This window comes from Orcinus orca, chromosome 5 (assembly GCF_937001465.1).
Source record: "Orcinus orca chromosome 5, mOrcOrc1.1, whole genome shotgun sequence".
In the NCBI taxonomy this organism is placed as follows: domain Eukaryota; kingdom Metazoa; phylum Chordata; class Mammalia; order Artiodactyla; family Delphinidae; genus Orcinus; species Orcinus orca.
The window spans coordinates 45,236,674-45,257,208 of NC_064563.1; the positions used below are offsets into that span (position 1 = coordinate 45,236,674).

At 39.8% G+C, this 20,535-nt stretch overlaps 1 protein-coding gene across 1 annotated transcript in view; it reads right to left on the minus strand.

Moving 5' to 3' along the window:
• KPNA4 (karyopherin subunit alpha 4) overlaps window positions 1-19,071 on the minus strand; it is a 55,406-nt gene extending 36,335 nt beyond the window's left edge. The window contains exon 1 of the mRNA XM_033409527.2: window positions 18,820-19,071. Within this exon, the coding sequence (XP_033265418.1) occupies window positions 18,820-18,888 (69 nt within the window). The 5' untranslated portion in view covers window positions 18,889-19,071. The remainder of the gene's footprint in view (window positions 1-18,819) is intronic.
• Between the last annotated feature and the right edge of the window lie 1,464 nt (window positions 19,072-20,535).

The following is a 20,535-nucleotide window of genomic DNA, read 5'->3' on the forward strand; positions in this document are numbered from 1 at the left end:
AACAGAAAAACTTCATTAAAAGGTAAATCACTGAATTGCTTTACTAAAACACCATTTGAGAAGCATTAACTCTAATTATGCTCACATACTAAACAGATGTGTACATCTACACAAAAAGCCAGTAATTCACCCAACAAATGTTTACTGATCATTATATACCATAAACTGTTCTCAGTGTTAAGGACACAGCAGGGAACAAAAGGATAAAAATCTCTGACTTCACAGAACCTAGTGTGGGGAAAGACAATAAATAAAACTAAAATATAGGGCTTCCCTGATGGCACAGTGGTTGAGAGTCCGCCTGCCGATGCAGGGGACACAGGTTCGTGCCCTGGTCCGGGAGGATCCCACATGCCGCAGAGCGGCTGGGCCCGTGAGCCATGGCTGCTGAGCCTGCGCGTCCAGAGCCTGTGCTCCGCAACGGGAGAGGCCACAACAGTCAGAGGCCGCGTACTGTAAAAAAAAAAAAAAAAAAAAAAAAACCTAAAATGTATAGTATGTTAGATAGTGACAAATATTAGAAAAAATATAAAGCCAAGAAAGTGGATTTTTTTTAACTTTAAAAAAAATGTTTAAAAAATATTTATTTATTTGGCTCCTCCAGGTCTTAGTTGCAGCGTGCAGGATCTAGTTCCCTGACCAGGGATTGAACCTGGGGCCGCTGCATTGGGAGCACGGAGTCTTAACCACTGAACCACCAGGAAAGTCCCAAGAAGAGGGATATTTTTAAGTAAAGACCTTAAGATAAGTAAGCAAGCCATGCTGGTAATTTGGCAGAAAGTATTCAAGGCAGAGGAATTAGCAAGTAAAAAAGGACCAGACATAAGAGAAGAGGAAAGGCAGAGTCCAGGTGGCTGACATGCAATGAACAGAGGAGAAGGAAATGGATGGCCACTGTAAAGATTTTGGCATTTACTCTTAGTGCGATAGAAAGCCACTGATGGGTTCTGAGCAAATGAGACATCATACTCTGACTTAAAACAGAATCATTCCAGCTGCTGTGTTGGGAATACAACATAACTGTAGTAGTCCAAATTAGAGATAATAGTTTGGAGCAGAGTGATAGCAGGGGACATAATGAGATGCAGATTCTGAAGATTGATATATTCCGAAGATTGAATCTACAAAATGTGCTAATTAATGGGCTAGATAAGACTGTGGAAGAGAGGAAACAATGAGGAATGGAAGGTTTTTGGTCCAAGTTAAGTGAAAGATGGAACTACCATTTACTGAGATGGGGCAGACTGAATGATGAGCAGGTTTGGGGAGTAATATGACTTTTGAACATGCTAAGTTTAATATAATTATAATGAATCAAAATGAGTCAAGACGTCAGTTTGAGCCTAGGTTTCAAGGAAGAGGTTAGGACTAAAAATATCAACTTAGAAAGCTGGCTGTGTATAAATCGCATTTAAAACCAGATGATTTGATAAGATTATCTACAGAGTGAGCATAACTTCAGGCACTTTAAATATTAAGGGGCAGAGAACTAAGAAGTAACAGTGAGACAGAAGACAATAGGAATCTGTGCAAAGCTGGAATCAAGTGAAAAAAAATTACTTTTCAAGGAAGAATACATAATTAACTATGTCAAATGGTACTGACAGGTCAAATAAGATGAGGACTGAGAACCATCAGATTACTGTATATTTACTTTATAATTTAATATGGCTTGTCATCACAGAAACAATACCCCCACCCCAAATCTACTATGAATTCTGGTCTGTTTCTGTTACCGTTTATTCCCATCCTTGGACACTTAATAAGCTGAAAAATACTACCCAAGACTCAAAGCTTCTAACCCACATGTTATTTACTGTGCTACAGTACTGTACCTGAATAAGTTACAGAACCAAAGGTGAGCTCTGTTATCTACACAACACAGATTTCTCCAAATGAAAACAAACCCCACTCTCTAGCCCTTCCTTGTTCCCTTAAGCCACTCTACAAGCAGTCTTATTTCTGAGTAGGTCGTATATTTCAGGACAAGACTAAATTTGTGTAAATAATGGTTCCCCCTCCATCAATGCAGTCAATGAAGTAGACTACATTTCAACATATATATTCCCAAATTAACCACTTCTATAAGTATGAAATTATTTTTTGAAATGTCAAATATACAAAAAAGTAGAGAAAATCATAAGATACTCATGTATCAATAAATATCACTATTTTGTCCCATTTGCTTTATTTTTTAAAGAAATAAGAATTTCTAAGTATTACAGATACTGCTGAAACCTCATTCCAACCTCAACCCTCTCCACTCCCTTTCCCCTCCTGCCTTCCCAGAAGCAACCATTTTTCTGAATTCTCATGAGTGTTTTGACTGTATATCAACACATCTGTAATAGTTTTAATACATTTAACATTTAATATGAATAATATCATGCCATACACACCTTTTTGAAAAGTAAACTTTAGAGCAGTTTTAAGCCCACAGAAAAACTGAACAGAAAGTACAGAGTTCCCATGTATTCCTCGCCCCTCCTCCACTATCAACATTCTGTACTAGTGTGGTACCTTTGTTACAAATGACAAACCTATGACACATCACTATCACCCAAAGTCCATAGTTTACATTAGGGTACATTCTACAGGTTTTGACAAATGTAAAATAACATGTATCTACCATTATTATAGTATCATACAGATTAGTTTCACTGCCCTAAAAATCCTCTGTACTCTGCCTACAGTCTCTGGAAACCACTGATCTTTCACTGTCTCTACACTTTTGCCTTTTCCAGAATGTCATATAGCTGGAATCATACAGGAGGTGGCCTTTTTAGATTGGCATCTTTCATTTAGTAGTATATATTTAAGCTTCTTCCATGTCTTTTAATAGTTTGATAGAACATTTTTTCTTAGTGCTGAATAATATTCCATTGTCTCAATGTATCATAGTTTACTTACCTTCATTTGCATAAAAACCAAAGAGTGTGATTAATGAATTGTATGGTAAGAGTAAGAAACCTTGCCAAACTGCCTTTCAACGTGGCTGTACCAATTTGTATTCCCACCAGCAATGAATGAGACTTCCCCTTGCTCCACATCCTCACTAACATTGGTTGTCAAGGGTTTTTTCTTTTCTTTTTTTAAACTGTGGTAAAATACACGACATAAAACATACTATCATAACCATTTCTAACTAAAAAATTTTTATTAAAAAATGTAAAATTTGCCATCGTAATAATTCTTAAGTGAAGAGTTCAGTACATTTGCATTTTTGTGCACCCAATGTCCAAAACTCTTTTCATCTCAATAAACTGAAACCCTATAACCTATTAAACATCAACTCCCTATTTCCCCTTCCCCCGGGGCAACCATTACACTACTTTCTGTTTCTATGAATTTTGCTATTCTAGGTACCTAATATAGGTGGAATTGTACAATTTTTGCTTTTTGTGACTTAGCATAATGGCTTCAAGTTTCACCCACATTGTAATGTGCCAGAATTTCCTTTCTTCTTAAGTCAGAATATTCCATTGCATGCATATACCACATTTTATTTGTCCATTCACCCACTGAAGGACACTTGGCTTGCTTCCACCTTTTGACTACTGCAGATAATGCTGCTATGACTATTAAGGGTACAAATACCTCTTTCAAGTCCTTTTCAATTCTTTTGGGTATATTCCGAACCCAGGAGTGGAGTTGCTGGGTCATATGGTAATTCTATTTTTAATTTTTTGAGGAATCACCATACCATTTTCCATAGTGGCTGAACAATTTTGCATTCTCACCAACAGTGTACCATGGTACCAATTTCTCCACATCTTCATAAACGCTTGTTATTTTCTGGGGTCGTTTTTTTTTTTTTTTTGATTTTGTTTTTTCAGTAGTCATTCTAATGGGTATGAGGTGGTAACCCATTGTGGTTCTGATCTGCATTTCCTCAATAACTAGTAATGTTGAACACCTTTTCATATGCTTGTTGGCCACTTGTATAACTTCTTTGGAGATATGTTTATTCAAATCCTTTGCCCATTTTAAAATAGAGGTTTATTTTTTTGTTATTGAGTTGTAGGAGTTCTTTATATATTCTGGATGTTAACCACATATTAGATGTGCAAGTATTTTCTCCCATTCCGCCAGTTGCCTTTTCACAATGTTGACTGGGTCCTTTTATGTACAGAAATCTTAACGTTTGATGTAGTCCAATTTACCTATTTTCTCTTTTGTCACCTATGCTTTTGGTGTCATATCCAAGAAATCACTGCTAGTTTCATGTCATGAAGCCTTTGTCCTACGTTTTCTTCTTAAGAGTTTTATTGTTGTGTCTTATATTTAGGCTCTTGATACATTTTGAGTTAATTTTTGTGTATGGTATTAGGTTAGGGTCCAACTTCATTCTTTTGCTTGTGGATATCAAATATTCCCAGCACCATTTGTTGAAAAGACTGTCCTTTTACCACTGAATGGTCTTGGCACTCTCACCAAAAATAATTTGCCCATACATGCTAGGGTTTATTTCTGGGCTCCCCATTCTATTCCATTGGTCTATATGTCTGACTTTATGCAAGTATCACAGTTTTCATTACTGTAGCTTTGTACTAAGTTTTAAAATCAGGAAGTATGAGACCTCCAACTTTATCTTCTTTTTCAAGATTACTTTTGACTATTTGGGGCCCATTGAGATTCCACATGAATTTTAGATGGATTTTTCTATTTCTACAAATAATACCACTGAGATTTTGATAAATCCGTAGATTTGCATTAAATCTGTAGATCACTTTGGGTAGTACAGACATTTAACAATAATAAGTCTTTCTATCCATGAACACAGTATGTCTTTCCATTTATTTGTGTCCCCTTTAATTTCTTTCAGCAACATTTTACAGTTTTCAGTGTAAAAGTTTTTCTTCTCATTGGTTAGTTTTATTCCTAAGTATTATATTCCTTTTGATGTTACTGTAAATGGGTATGCCTCTCAATTTCCTTTTCAGGTTGTTCCTTGTTAGTGTTGGTTAATTTTATATCCCACAAGACTGCGTCCCAATGGTTCTCACCCAGGGTGATTTTGCCACTCAGGGGACATTTGGTAATTTCTGGAGACAATTTTGGTTTTTACAACTTGGGGGGAAGGGGACAGACATGCTACTGGAATCAAATGGGCAGAGGCAAGGGATGCTACTAAACATCCTACAACACAAAGGGAAGTTTCCCACAACAAAGAATTATCTGGCCCAAGATGTCAATAGTGCCAAACTTAAGAAACTCTGCTATATTCTACTATGAGTTATTCTCATTAGAACCCAAATTAAGTCCAAATATATTTCAAAATGTACACAAGAAAAAGGAAACATTCCAAAAGATTAACAGCAGTAAGATTATGGAGGATTATTTTATTTTTCCATTTTTCTAAAAAATTTCTACAATTACCATGCCATTACCATTTCAAGAGAAAAAAATTAACTTGGGACTTTCCTGGTGGTCCAGTGGGTAAGACTCTGAGCTCCCAATACAGGGGGGCCAGGTTTGATCTCTGCTCCAGGAACTAGATTCTACATGCATGCCACAACTAAGAAGCCGGCATGCCGCAACTAAGAAGCCCACATGCTGCAATGTAGATCCCACGTGCCGCAACGAAGATCCAGTGCAGCCAAAATAAATAAATATTTTTAAAAAGAGAGAAAAATTAACTTGATTTGAAAAATTTGATTTAGTCACTAATTCTAATCAGAGTACATGACTCTTTTTTTTTTCTTTTTTAAAGTTGCATTTGATTTCCACAAGTATTTATTTAAGTGCCACTTATCTGCCAGGCTCTGTGACAAGAATTAAGAATAGAGTGGTATACAAAATAGACAAGGTTCATACTCTCAGGGAGCTTATAGTCTGATGGGAGAATTTAACATTGAGTAAATACACTAACAAATTATGATACGTATTCTCAAGGAAAACAACAGGGGGATTTAACTTTCAACTAGCCTCTTCAGGGATGGCCTCTAAGTAAATGATATTGAAGATTCAAAAGATGAGAAATAACCAGGGAGGCGAAGGAAAGGGGATGAAGATAAAGGGAGTGGGAAGGGCATTCTGACAGAGCAGCATGTGTGAAAGGCCTGGAGAGGGCTATTAATGTGTTAGAGTTAGAGGAATTAAAAGAAGATGAGTGAGAGCATAGTATAAAGGAGATAATAAGTGAGAGGTAGGAGAAGGAGACAGGGACAAGATTTGGCAAGGCCTTAAAGGTCTCAGTAAGGAGTTTGAAAGCTAAATGTGGTGGGATGCAACTGAAGCAGAGGAGGAGCGTTGATATGATTTACTTATTTTTTAAAAGAACCACGCTGGTTATTTTATGAATTAGAGCAGAGCAATAGCAGAAATAAGGCAACCACTGTAGAGATGAGGTAATAATGATTTGCCCCAGATTTTAACAGTGAGTACAAAGCGAACAGAAAAGTAAGAATGGAGTGACATTGACTAAATAACGTCATACTTACAACCTTATCATAGAGAAACTTCTCTTTCCAGGGATGTTGCTGCAAAGCCAGCAAAGGATGTTACTTATGTGACACCCCCCTTCCCCACACCACAGCTGACTGGTGGAGGAGGTGAAGGGGAAAAGCCAATCCATAAACAGGCCAGCAGTAAAAACAATCTGCCTCAGTTTGGGCAGAGCTTATCAGCATAAGCAGATTCTCTCAGTAATTCAACACGAAAATTATATAAAGACTAAGAGAGTCAGTACCCAGGAAAAATAAAATTTAGTAGCTGAATTAGTGGCTGGCAGAGCAGTAGAGCAAAGATCCATGAATTCCTACCAAGATACTCCTACCTGAAATATCTGGGATAATGTGAGAACTGGTTCCTTAATGTTCCTAACACCCCACCCTTATTTGACATAGTCTGAATAAGGGTGTTCCTTGCATTCTCTCTCTTTTTTTTTTTTTTTTGGCCACGTAGCACAGCTTGTGGGATCTTAATTCCCCGACCAGGGACTGAACCCAGGCCTCTCTGCAGTGAAAGCGCCAAGTCCTAACCACTGGACCGCCAAGGAAGTCCCTATTCCTTGCATTTTTAAAAGCTTAATCAAAGAAAGTATCCACTAAAGTGGGATTTTAATTTTACAGAAATTGAGGCTAAAAAAATTATTATAAAGCTTTCCTGATGGCATATAGCTGATGAGATGCAATCCTAGGTCTTCTCATTCTAATAATCAACCTTTTCCACAAATCTTAAGGGAAGAGTTATTGGATGCCAAACATTTAGGATATCCTTTCCTTTCAAATTTAAGGTATGTTATTTATTATAAATTTGACTTTAGGAAAGAAAGATAAGGGATCTACTACAACACTAGCTCACAGTGGTTAAATATCACCACAGGGTCAGTTTACAGCAGGGATCTGAGAAATCTTGACCTTCTAGAATGTAAAATGATGAGAATAGGAATTTAGCCTGTGTTATTCATTGCTCTAGCCTCACTGCTTACAACAGAAGCTCAGACACAGAAACTGAGTAATTACTTGCTGAACAAATGAATTCAATACAGGGAAGGATAGATGAAAAGTGAGTGAAAAAGAGCTGCCAAGAGTTCACCTGTGACCCTTAGGTAGTAGAAAGTTGCCACAAGCCCTACTTATTTCTCTTAATTAAGCTACAACTTTAGTGAGATATAATTCACATACTATACAATTCACTCATTTAAAGTGTAAAATTCTGTCATTTTTAGTATATTCACAAAGTTGCACATCAATCACCACCATCCAATTCCAGATCATATTCTTCACCACAAAAAGCCCTATACCTATTAGCAGCCAGTCCCCATGTGCCCCTTGTCCCAAGGCCTTGGCAACCACTGATCAACTTTGTCTCTTTGGATTTGCCTATCCGGGACATTTCGTATAAATGTAATTACAGAATATGTGAACTTTTGTGACTGGCTTCTTAGCATTTTTTCAAGGTTCATCCATGTAGTAGCATGTAGCAGTACTTCATTCCTTTTTATGGTAGAATAATATTCCACTGTATGCATATCCAGGTTTTGTTTATCAATTCATCAGTTGATGGACATTTGGGTTGTTTCCATGTTTTGCCTATTTTAGATAATGCTACTATGAACATTCATGTACAAGTTTTTGTGCAGACACTTGTTTTCAATTCTTTTGGGTTTTATACCTAGGAGTGGAACTGCTGGGTCACATATTAACCCTTTAACTTTTTAAGGAACTGCCAAACTGCATTCCAAAGTGGCTGCACCATTTTACATTCTCATCAGCCATATATGAGGGTTCCACTTTCTCCACATCCTCATCAACACCTGTTATTGTCTATCTTTTTGCTTACAGCTATGCTAGTAGGTGTGAAGTGGTATCTCATTATGGTTTTCAGCTTAATGACTAATGCTGTTGGATCATACATTTTATTTGTTTATTGGTCCTAAATAAGCTTTGTCATAATTTAAAGACAATACCATTTTAAAGCTGGAGAACAAAAGGGAATTGGGAAAACTTATTCAAGACATTAAGAGAAAAAAGTGTGAAGACTCTGATATAAGACGTTTGAGAAAACAGTTGATCAACAATGAACTCAATTCTGTAGCTATACCTGTGAACACCTCTACATAATAGTCAAAGGCAAAATAAGAAACCATTCTACATCTGTATTGGATGGTAGTGCTTTATACTTTTGTCTTCAATAGGCTTTTTCTTCCGTTCTTCTTATTCTAACAGACAGACCCCTCATTCTTTTGAGAAACCTGTGTTTTAAGTGGAGGTACCAACACCCTCCCCCAACAAAAGCAACCCCCACACACAAACAGCTGGCCTATGGCACATGACTTTGTGCTGGCCAATCACAGAACCACATTCCTCTGCCCACAGTGATTAATTCAGGCGTAAGTATGCAATCAAATCTTGATCAATCAGAGTCCTCCCTAGACTTTCATTAGAACTCTTATAATGTGAGCTATGTCTCTGAACTTACTGGGTTATGAGAGCCAGATTCCCCCACTTTGCTTTAACTAATTTTAGCTGGGTTTCTGTTCCCCAAAACAAAACTGTATAATATTAAAAAATCAGCTCTTTCAGCCTAAAGCTATCAGACCTAACTTTTAATATCAACATTATGGAAAAAGTTTATGGTATTTAAAGCCACTATTCTAAACAAAGAGAAAATATTGGATTTCATAATTACTAAAGAACCAAGAGTAATGTAACAATTATTCAAAAATCTTAAGACTTTATTTTGCTTTTTTCTTTTCTGGACCTGCAACAGCTGAAAGTGGCTAAAGAGGAACAGGGGAATAGACAGGATGGGTGGCAAAAAGGTTAGGGTCATTTAATACAACCAGGTAGAGACTAGCTGTAGGGCCTTCAGGATACAACTACTGTAACTAAATTCACATAACACTTACTTTAAGGAACCATACATGCTGTAAAAACTGAAACAAGTATTACGAGTAGATACTGGGCAACTAAAGCTTTCATTTAAAGAACTAGAAACTGAGACAGAACATAATTTGCTTTCTAATATTAAAAATATGTCTATCACCAAATTATGAAACACCACATTATCTTAGGATTCTGACTTTTGTTAATGCAAATTTAAAGAAATTTCAGGTTTGCCAAAATACACCATTATTGAAAATGTAATTTACATTAAGTTCAATGTAAATTAAATTTAGGGTAAAAGTGATAGCTAATCAAATTTTGTCCTAACAGTAAATAAACAGTAACAGAAAACAGTTTAGCATTGTAAATAATCAAGCTAATCTTGTAGTACCAGTAAATGTCTATGGCCTTAAACCACTTTTCATTACGTGTACCAAATAATGTGAATCAGAGCTATTTTCTGGTTAAATTTACAGTCTTACAGGACAACAGTTACAAAATCTTCATAAAGTATTTACTAACCTACTTACAACACAGGATTAGAGAAATGAAGTCAGAAACTGGTAATTTTGTGACAATTTCATTAAGCATGCAGGAGAAAGTAGGCTTTCACTTGAGTGCTAATGAAGGGAAAAAGAAGCCTTCTCCAATTCATGTGATGTGATGTGAATTACAGTGCACAGTGGTACAAAAGGAACTGCAAACAAAATGTTAATCTGACAGGGAACACAGGGGGTTATTTGGATGTAATGTATGATGAAGCAAGTTGGTAGAAATAAAAACAGCCACCATTCACTCTACCTGCACTATATGCCATGCACTATTAAGCATTTAAGTAGTTTAAAGAGATTAAGTTAACTTCCATAACTATTAAATAGAGGAACTAGGGTTCAAATCCAGGTGTGACTCCATAGTCCATGTTATTTAACTGTGATACTGTAAAGCCCTTCAAGAGTCTTTTATTAATTAAAAGTGACAATCACCTATAACAGAAGCAACAATAATAACACAGACAGTGATTCTCAAAGTGTGGTCAGTGGGCCCCTGTGGGGACACTGAGACCTTTTCAGAGGGTCCACAAGGTCAAAACTATTTTCTTAAATTACTACTACTAATTTTTTTTTATTATGTTAACATTTGCACTGTACTGCACTGCAATGGGTAAAGCCACTGGTGCTTTACCATGAATTAAGGCAATGTCACCAAGCTGTAATAATAGTCATTGTGTTTCAGTTAAAAAGAAAAAAAGACTGTTCACTGAAGAATGTCCTTGATGAGGGGCTTCCCTGGTGGTGTAGTAGTTAAGAATCCTCCTGCCAATGCAGGGGACACAGGTTCAAGCCCTGGTCCGGGAAGATCCCACATCCCGCAAAGCAACTAAGCCCGTGCGCCACAACTATTGAGCCTGTGCTCTAGAGCCCGCGTGCCACAACTACTGATGCTCGTGCACCTAGAGCCCGTGCTCCACAACAAGAGAAGTCACTGCAATGAGAATCCCGCGCACCGCAACGAAAAGTAGCTGCCGCTCACTGCAACTAGAGAAAGCCCATGCACAGCAACAAAGACCCAACGCAGCCAAAAATAAACAAAATAAATTTTTTAAAAAGAGAAAAAAATGTTAAAAAAAAAGAATAATGTCCTTGATGAAACAGTAAAAAAATTACTTTTATTAAAAACTGGCCTTTTGGGCTTCCCTGGTGGCGCAGTGGTTGAGAGTCCACCTGCCGATGCAGGGGACATGGGTTCGTGCCCTGGGTCCGGGAAGATCCCACGTGCCCTGGGTCCGGGAAGATCCCACGTGCCGCGGAGCGGCTGGGCCCGTGAGCCATGGCCGCTGAGCCTGCGCATCCAGAGCCTGTGCTCCACAACGGGAGAGGCCACAGCAGTGAGAGGCCTGCGTACCACAAAAAAAAAAAAAAAAGGCCTTTTCTTTCTAAAATTTTGTGATGAAATGGGGATTACACATAAACCATTTCTACAGCATACCCCCTTCTGCAGCAGGATGACTGTTTCAGGAAAAAGTATTTGTGGGACTGTTTAAGTTGCTAATTGAACTAGCCACTTTTTTCATGGAACATCACTTTTACTTGAAAGAACAACTGAGAGACAAATTATGGCTATTCAGAAAGTGTCTGGCAGATGTTTTCACAAAAATGAGCAAAGTGAACTTATGGCTTCAAGGAAAACAACTTAAAGTATTTCTTGCTAATGACAAAATTTGAGCTTTCAAGTGAAGATAAGAATTTTGGAAAACTTGTATCTACCACTGTGAGCTTGACAGATTACCAATATTTAAGATTTTTCTGATGAGCTACGTGGCAATGCTAATAATTGTGAATTTTCATTGTAAAATAAATGTGTCAGCATTCGGAAGATCTACACAACTCAGTGAACTAATATTTTCCAAATGACCAATACATGATGTTACAAAATCAGCCATGTCCAAGTGCAAGACAGACCAATGAATTTTAATGTAACAAAGTAAGAAAAGTTTACTAATATGGCTTCAGATTCCACAATGCAACTAACTTTTAAGAAAGTGTTATTTCTGGAGTTTTGGTATATATGGTATGATATGGTATATCAAAGAATAATTTCCTTAATTATCTGAAAAGGCTATTAAACGTTCCTCCCTTTTCCAACTGCCTACTGTGTGAAATTGGATGTTCCTCATATACTTCAACCAAAAGAACATACCAAAAGATTGAATTCAGAAATAGATATGATATGAGGGGGCTTCCCTGGTGGCACAGTGGTTAAGAATCCGCCTGCCAATGCAGGGGACACAGGTTCGAGCCCTGGTCCGGGAAGATTCCACATGCCGCATAGCAACAAAGCCCGTGTGCCACAACTACTGAAGCCTGTGTGCCTGGAGCCTGTGCTCCGCAACAGAAGAAGCCACCGCAATGAGAAGCCCTCGCACTACAATGAAGAGTAGCCCCCGCTCGCGGGAACTAGAGAAAGCTCGTACACAGCAACAGAAGACCCAACGCAGCCAAAAAATAAGTAAATGAAATAAATCTAAAAAAGAAAAAAAAAAGAAACAGATATGAGAATTCAGCTCTTTACTTGAGCCAAACATTAAAGAGACTCAAAAAAATGTTAAACATGGCCACTCTTCTCACCAAATTTTTTGGGTTTTGAAAAATAAGTTATCTTCGGTTAGAAATTTATGTTTATATGAAACAGCTTTGGGACCTCCCTGGTAACGCAGTGGTTAAGAATCACCTGCCAAGGCAGGGGACATGAGTTCGAGCCCTGATCCGGGAAGATCCCACATGCTGTGCTACAATTAAGCCCGTGCACCACAACTACTGAGTCTGTGCTCTAGAGCTCGCGAGCCACAACTACTGAGCCCGTGTGCCACAACTACTGAAGCCTGTGTGCCTAGAGCCCATGCTCCGCAATGAGAAGCCACCGCAATGAGAAGCCCGCACACCACAACAAAGAGTAGCCCCTACTCGCCACGGGCGCACAGCAACGAAGACCCAAAGCAGCCAAAAATAAATAAATAAATAAATTTATTTTTTAAAAAAACAGCTTTATTAGTGTTATTTTTGAGTTAATATTTTTTAAAATTCTTACTTTTAGTTTCTAAAATGGTAAAAATTGATATTAATAGAAACTCCCAAATAAAGCTTTTTAAAAAATTTTTTTTTAAATACATTTATTTACTTTTGGCTGCATTGCGTCTTCGTTGCTGCACGTGGGCTTTCTCTAGTTGCAGCCAGCAGGGGCTACCCTTCGTTGTGGTGCATGGGCTTCTCACTGCGGTGGCTTCTCTTGTTGCAGAGCACGGGCTCTAGGCACGCAGGCTTCATTAGTTGTGGCACGCAGGCTCAGTAGTTGTGGCTCGCAGGCTCTAGAGCACAGGCTCAGTAGCTGTGGTGCACGGGCTTTGTTGCTCCGTGGCATGTGGGATCTTCCCGGACCAGGGCTCGAACCCGTGTCCCCTGCATTGCCAGGCGGACTCTTAACCACTGTGCCACCAGGGAAGTCCCCCAAATAAAGCTTTTTGAGGGTCCTTATTTTTAACCGTATAAATGGGTCTTGAGCCCAAAGCTCTGAAAATTTCTGAACTAAGACCATAACAAGCACATATATATTATCCTTATTTAGTAGGTGCCAATATAAAGATTGTTTTCATTTTATCTGTGGAAGAAAGGAGTCTCCCTCATCCCTGTCTTATTAAACCTAAATGGAAAGCACAGTAAGTAAATAGATTGTGTTCTCTAGTTTAAAGTCCACAAATAAAACACAATTTCCAAAAAGATCTCTGGTTTAAAAAAAAAAAAGGAAACAACACTTACTGAATGCCTATTATACCCCATGTACTATGCTAGGTGCTTTCACATATAGCCTTTTAATCAACTTTGAGATCTGTATTAAGGCTGAGAGAAGTTAAAGGGAGGTAATATAGTACAGTACAAATAGTATTGACTTCACTTTGACATTCCTGAGTTAAGACCATTCCCTTGAATGTTATGCTATTATGTCACTTAACTCTAGAATTTTTTTCTTTACATAATAATACTTCCTACTTACATGACTGAGAGAAATGAGAATACAATTAAAAGCAAATACAGTAGATGCTCAAGAAGTTAGTTCCCTTTAATCAGACTTCTGCTCTGTTCCAAAACTAAACCAGTGAGTACCACAATCATTGTTCAAGGTTAGACTTGACAAGCTCTCATTTCACCATTATAGGCCTCAAGTAGATGAATGCTGCTCCAGCAAACATTTAAAAATATCTTAAGGACCCACAACCACTATCAGATATAAGAGATCAATGTTTAAAAATTACCTACACATTTTTCCTAAAGTTGTTTCATTCTTTTAAAGCTAAATCACTCCTACAACTCTTCCCAATCTTGTTACATGCACATGTGACATACTAGTCTATGAAAAATGACATCTTGATATCTCTAAGAAAATTATCAATGAAGCAATTCTGAAATGGGTTGCCTCATAAACTAGGAAAGCTGAAAGGAAGCACAAAAACAATTATTTAATTCCCAACTATATTTCTATCAGATATTTCATATTGTCACATGCTTGGACTATTATATGAAAAATTAGACAGTGGTTATTTTAAGTATAGTAAATATGTTCCAAGATTTGTGATGAGAGAGGTCAGTCTCTAAAAGTTAACAAGACTTAATAGCTTAACAATGTTTTTCACCCTGTACAGTTTAACAAATCACCAAGGCCATTTCTAAACAATAAAACAGCTGATCAATTTATTAAACTCTTGCCAACCAAGCAACTATTTTTTCCTGAAGTTCAAGCTGACTTCATATTTGATGCTCTGTGGACAATGACAAGTTTCCAATTATGTAGCATTTTAGTATTCTTTTATTTTTTAGGGTAAGTATTTTTCTTAAAGTAGTGTTTTTATAAGATCTAATTATTTTTCTAACATAACTTATGCTCTATTCAATCCTGGATAACCTCAGAACTTCTATAAAAATTATGCAGGTTTATTATTAAGTCTATGAGAGAATTCCCCCTCTACTTTTAAAACATAAGCTAGATGAGATTAATTTGCTTTATTCTGACACATTTTTTTAATTTGAAATTTGGTCACTACCCATTTCCTGTGTTGCACTGTGCATACCCAGCTATGGTTACTATCTCAAACTAATAATGATGATCCTCTACCACACTGCACAAAAGGAACCACACCCTGAATGTCATCTGACAGTTCCTACAAGTTATTTTAAATGGATACTGACATATAACTTCTTTAATGCTTTTATCTTTCAAGAAGTTAGCATGACCATATTTTGGAGGAGCCAGAATGGTAGAATGTTAACACAGGAATAACTATCAGACTGAAGGCTATGGTATCAGTTTCAATTCCAACACTTAGAAATTCTGACTTTACAAGGGTCACTAATTCCCTGTGACCAAACTGCCCTTCAATGAGCAATTACATCTCTCTACATTAAAAATGTTCCCATTAATTTTAAGTTCAACATAACTTATATATGCACAAAGAGAAAAAACAAAGAGCCAACTGCAAATAAGGGAGTTAGAGAATCAGTTCCACTGAATCCTATTAAATCTCCTTCCTCCCCCTAAGAAAAGCTGAAGGTGATAAATGCTCAGAGAATTGCCAGGCATCTTCCTAACATTAACCTATTAATCTTCACAACACTCATGAAGCAGATGTCAAGGACCTCTAGTTTTACAGATAAAAGAACCCTAAGACTAACTGATTCTCCCAAAGTCACACACAGTTAAGAGATTAGATTAAACTAAACTCTTAAGACTCTGTACTCATCATAATTTGGAATCAAACAATGTTAGATCAAACCAAGAAATGTTCTAATTATCTCATGCTATCCTCTATATCCGTGCTATCCAATAAGGTAGCCACTAGCCATATGCAGCTATTAAGAACCTGAAATGTAGCTAGCCCAAATTGAGATACACTGTAAGTGTAAAAGACAGACCAGATTTTGAAGACTAGTATGAAAAGAAGAACATGAAACATCTCATTAAATTTTTTTACACTGATTACATGTTGAAATGGTATTTTGGATATACCGGATTAAATAAAATTTCACTGGACAGCACTGGTCCATACTTCTTTTCAAAGACCTTCCAATGAAACATGTCACTGTAAGATCAACCAAAAAGCAGTATTTTCTTAGAATTTGTTGTAGCACAATACAGAAACCATATTTTGAGGGAGGAGGAAATGGGCATAATTAGTATTTTGAGGGACACAGGCATATATGTATGAATAGATACACAAAATAGGCCTTCTAGTGTTCTCTAAGGATAATAAAAGATGTTTCTATCTCATTGCAGGCATATGTGACAGAATAAATCACAAGTGAGGAGAGAGTATGACTTTCCCTTAAAGTCATATTCCATTTCCTTATGTGGAAATGTGAAAATATTCATATTCCTAATGCACACACAGGGTTATCAAAGTCACAAGGATGCCCATAAGGCACAATGAACTTCTCAAAAAAATTTTACCTAATGTGTATTTATAATTATTTTTTAAAAAGTCACATATCATAATATTGTTCTAATATAGAATCAACACAATCTTATTTTGACTAAAATAATAAGAGATACACAGTAAGGGGAAACATCAATTCAAAAAATAAGGATCACCTGAAAATAGTTTGGCAACTCCACATAAAGTTACCATATGTGTTTTGTGACGACCTAGAGGGGTGGGATAGGGAGGGTGGGAGGGAGATGCAAGAGGGAGGGGATATGGGGATATATGTATACATATAGCCGATTCACTTTGTTATACAGCAGAAACTAACACAACATTGTAAAGCAATTATACTCCAATAAAGATGTTTAATAAATAAATAGAGTTACCATATGACCCACTAATTCCACACCTAGGTGTATAAGCAAAGAGAAATGAAAACACAGGTCTACACAAAAATGTGTAGATGAATGTTCAGAGCAGCATTATGCGTAATAGTTAAAAAGTGGAAACAATGCAAAAGTCTATCAAATGATGAATGAATAAACAAAATGTAGTATATCCACACACTGGAATATTCAGCTATAAAAACGAATGAAGCACTAATACATTCTAGTTACAGAGTGTATGAACCTTGAAAACATTATGCTACCTAAAAGAAGCAAGTCACAAAAGATCACATATTGTATAACTCCATTTATATGAAATATCCAGAATAGGCATATCTAAAAAGACAAAGAGTGACTGCTAGTGAGTTTGGGTTTCTTTTGGGGGTGATGAAAATGTCCTAAGACTGACTGTACTGATGGCTGCACAACTATGTGAAAACACCAAAAGCCACTTCAAATGGGTGAACTGTATGGTATCTGAATTACATCTCAGCGAAGATGTTAAAAAAAAAAAAAAAGCGCAGCCAGAAATGTAGAGGGGAAAAGGATCAGAAGGACTGTCAAGCACTTAACTGCTATTTCTCTGGACGTTTGTAACTTTGTGGTATTTATGTTTTTAGCTTTTGTAATTTGTGATTTTTTCCCTCATTTTAAATATTAATACTGGTCAAAAAAATGTTTAATCACATCATTACACAACTAGGTAAACTTAATAAAAGTCGTAAGTTCTACATTTAAATGGCAATTTCTATAGCATATGAATTATCTCAATAAAGATGCTGAAATTTCACTTCAACTAGGAAATAGTCCCTCAAACTAGGAAACCCACTAAGACAGCACTAACTGCCTTGGAAAGTAAATGGCTTTGTGGAAAGTCCAAAAGACAGTTACTATCTCAGTCAAGCAAATGCTCAAAGTTCAGAAACAGATGATGGGAACTTGAAGATCTCAGTATAAAAAAGTACAAAGAAACAACATAAAAAATACTACTTGACCACTTTCTCTTAAAAGCTAACCTCCTGATTCAGATGCAGAATGGAAAACAGAAACAAACAAAAACCCCTATTTACCTAGACGCCTAAACCTGAAGGGAAGAAGTCTTCTATTAAAAATCTGTGATGTGGGTGTGTGCTTAACCCACACACCTTATGTAGCCTAAGAACCTCAGGGGCAGCTGTTACTTAAGATAATGAAGGTTGCTTTTCACCCTTTTCAAATAATAAAACGTGATGGTGCCACTCCACGGCCCACCCCATCCCCCGCTACCACCACCACCGGCAGGTGGAGGGAAAGGATACTGCAGACTAGAGGATGACAGCTTTGTATAACCCTTTGGACTCTATATGTAAGAACGCAGCTGGTGGTCTCTCAGGAGGGGGTAAAGAGATTTGTGAACAAGCTGAAATAAGGGGTATCCTTTGCCTGGAAGAGGGCACACCGTGAGCCACATCTTGAATCAGCTATATCCATAGTAAAACACAGGCCGCTGGAAGGCACTGTTAGCATCACCAGGATGGCCTCTCACGCCGGGGGTGTTTTTTTTCAACGGAGAAGTTGACTCCTGTAGTTTGGAATACTGGGGGGAGGCAGGGGTAAAGCGGGAGTCGGGAAGACCAAAGAAAATGCCTTTAAGTGGAGACGACTCGGGCCTCACTGAGGAAGTTCCGAGACTCACTCGGTCGCCACACGCTAGTCCCCCCCTCCACCTCCCACCGCCCTCCTGCCCGCGGCGCCCGACGTCGGTGGGGGAACGAGAGCCGGAATCTCCGCCGCTACCGGGATGGGGGCCGCAGCCCGGCCCTGGCAGCGCGGCACACACACGCCTCCTCCGCACTCGCCGCGCCCGGCCTCCCCGCCGCGCGGCCCAGCCCCTCGCACCCGAGCCGGGCCGGCTCCTCGGGGCAGGCCTAGGCCGCGCCGGCGGTACCCCGGCACCTCGCTCCCCGGCGGAGGCGGACCAGGCCCGACACAAACTTCCCGGCGCGTTAGCACAGGCGTCACCGACGGGCCGGCCCCCAGCGCCATTCCCCCGCGGCCCGGCGGCGGCTCCCGCCCCTACTCCCCACACTCCGAGTCCCGGCGTAGATCGACCCGAGGCCCACAGCCCCCACCCCTCCGGCGCCCCCGAGTTTACCTCCAAGTCGCGGCCTTTGTTCTTGAAATTCTTGAGCCGTTGGTTGTCCAGTTTCTCGTTGTCCGCCATGGCCGGGCCGGTGACTCCTTCCCCCGCCCGGGCCCCGCGGGATCCGCCCCAACCACCACGCCGCACCGACACTCCCAGGAACCGGGCCGCCGCCTGAGCTGCTGTGCCCGCCGCGGCGTCGCTTCCTTCCTCCTCTCACCTGCCTCCGCCGCGGCCTTCTCCTCGTCTCCCCGCCCGTTTCCCTCCCCCCCCCCCGCCCTAACCCCAGCGCGACCGCAGCTCCCGCTAAGACAACTGCCGGGCCGGGCGGCGGCAACGGCGGCGGAATGTGCTGCCGGCTGCGAGGGGGAGGAAGCCTCGATCTGAGGGCCCCGGCGCCGCGGCCACGCCCATCGCCGCCAGCCCAGCTCGCCGATTGGCCAACCAGACTCCGGTGCGTTCAACCAATCAGAAAGAACGATGGAGAGCGGGGGCGGAAGAGCGAACGGAAAGGGAAAGCGGGCGACGCTGGGAGGAAGGGGCCGGGGCCGGGGCCTGGCCCCGGAGGGGAGGGGCGCGGCGGGGGCAGAGGCGGGAGGGACCACGTGCCCCCGGAGCAACGGAGAGGAAGCGAAAGAGAATTAGAGGCGGGAAGGGGAAGGGGAAGGAGACGCCAGGGAACGAGTTGGTTTGCTCATGTGCGGCCCACCCCAGACGTCTGGGGTCCGGGGTCGAAGCCCACTTAAAGTACGTTCTTTTCTTCTTCGGTGAACCTTCTCTTCCAGAGCACTCTTTGCGAGTTCCGCTGGCTTTACAGGAAGTGGGATCTGCGCCTCTGCTCCATCTCGGGTCGGGACAACCCCCTCCTCTCAACCGAGCTCCCTACCCTGGCAGGGGTCTCTGCTCTCTGGGGGCCCGGCTTCGGGGCTTGGACTGGAAGGAGTGACGTGCGTTCGGGAGGCGCAGCGGAAAGCGGGAGGGACAGTGGGTCGAAGAGGCAAAGGACGTTTTAGACGAATCTGATTCATCCTCTCTAACCAAGTCTCGCAACAGGTGGGAACTTGGGCAGCGCTGATGATCCTGTGACGATACCACCCCCTGGATTTTTCGTCTTAGAAAGTTAAAGGAGCTCCTCGGCCACAGAGTACTAACTTATGGAAGGCGGGGACCGTGGCACCTGGCATAGGAAATGTAATATTGTAACTCTGTTGAGAAAGGAAATGAGTTCCGAAGATATACATCTCTACCAGAAATGTTATTACCAGAGGCAGAAATAACACAAGCTACAAAGAACGTACTAAAATGTTTTAGAAAGCGGGAGAAGGAAATGGTTTAAAAATATATTTAAATCCAACTAATAGCTCCTCAAATATGCAGGAGCAATTGGAGTCGGAAGGAAAGCGGGGTGTTTAGAAGCTTTGGGTGTGTTTAAATTTGGCGAGTTAGGGAGAAGAGACCCTTATTCAAACTACTTTGGGAACTTTTACACCTGGTCCCTCCCACTTCCTTACCGGTATATTGTTTGGGGTAGAACGTGCAGAGATAAAACGTTTAAAATGAGTATAATACCTTTAAAGTCCTCAATACTTTGTATGCTTTGAGCTGCCTAGGCAAACAGAAGCTGTACCTGGAAATAATTCACACTGAACGTTCACTTGAATGTAAATTCAGTGCCGATTCTAAGTTTAAAATGATGTTCATTATAAATCTTTATTCCCCAAAGAATCT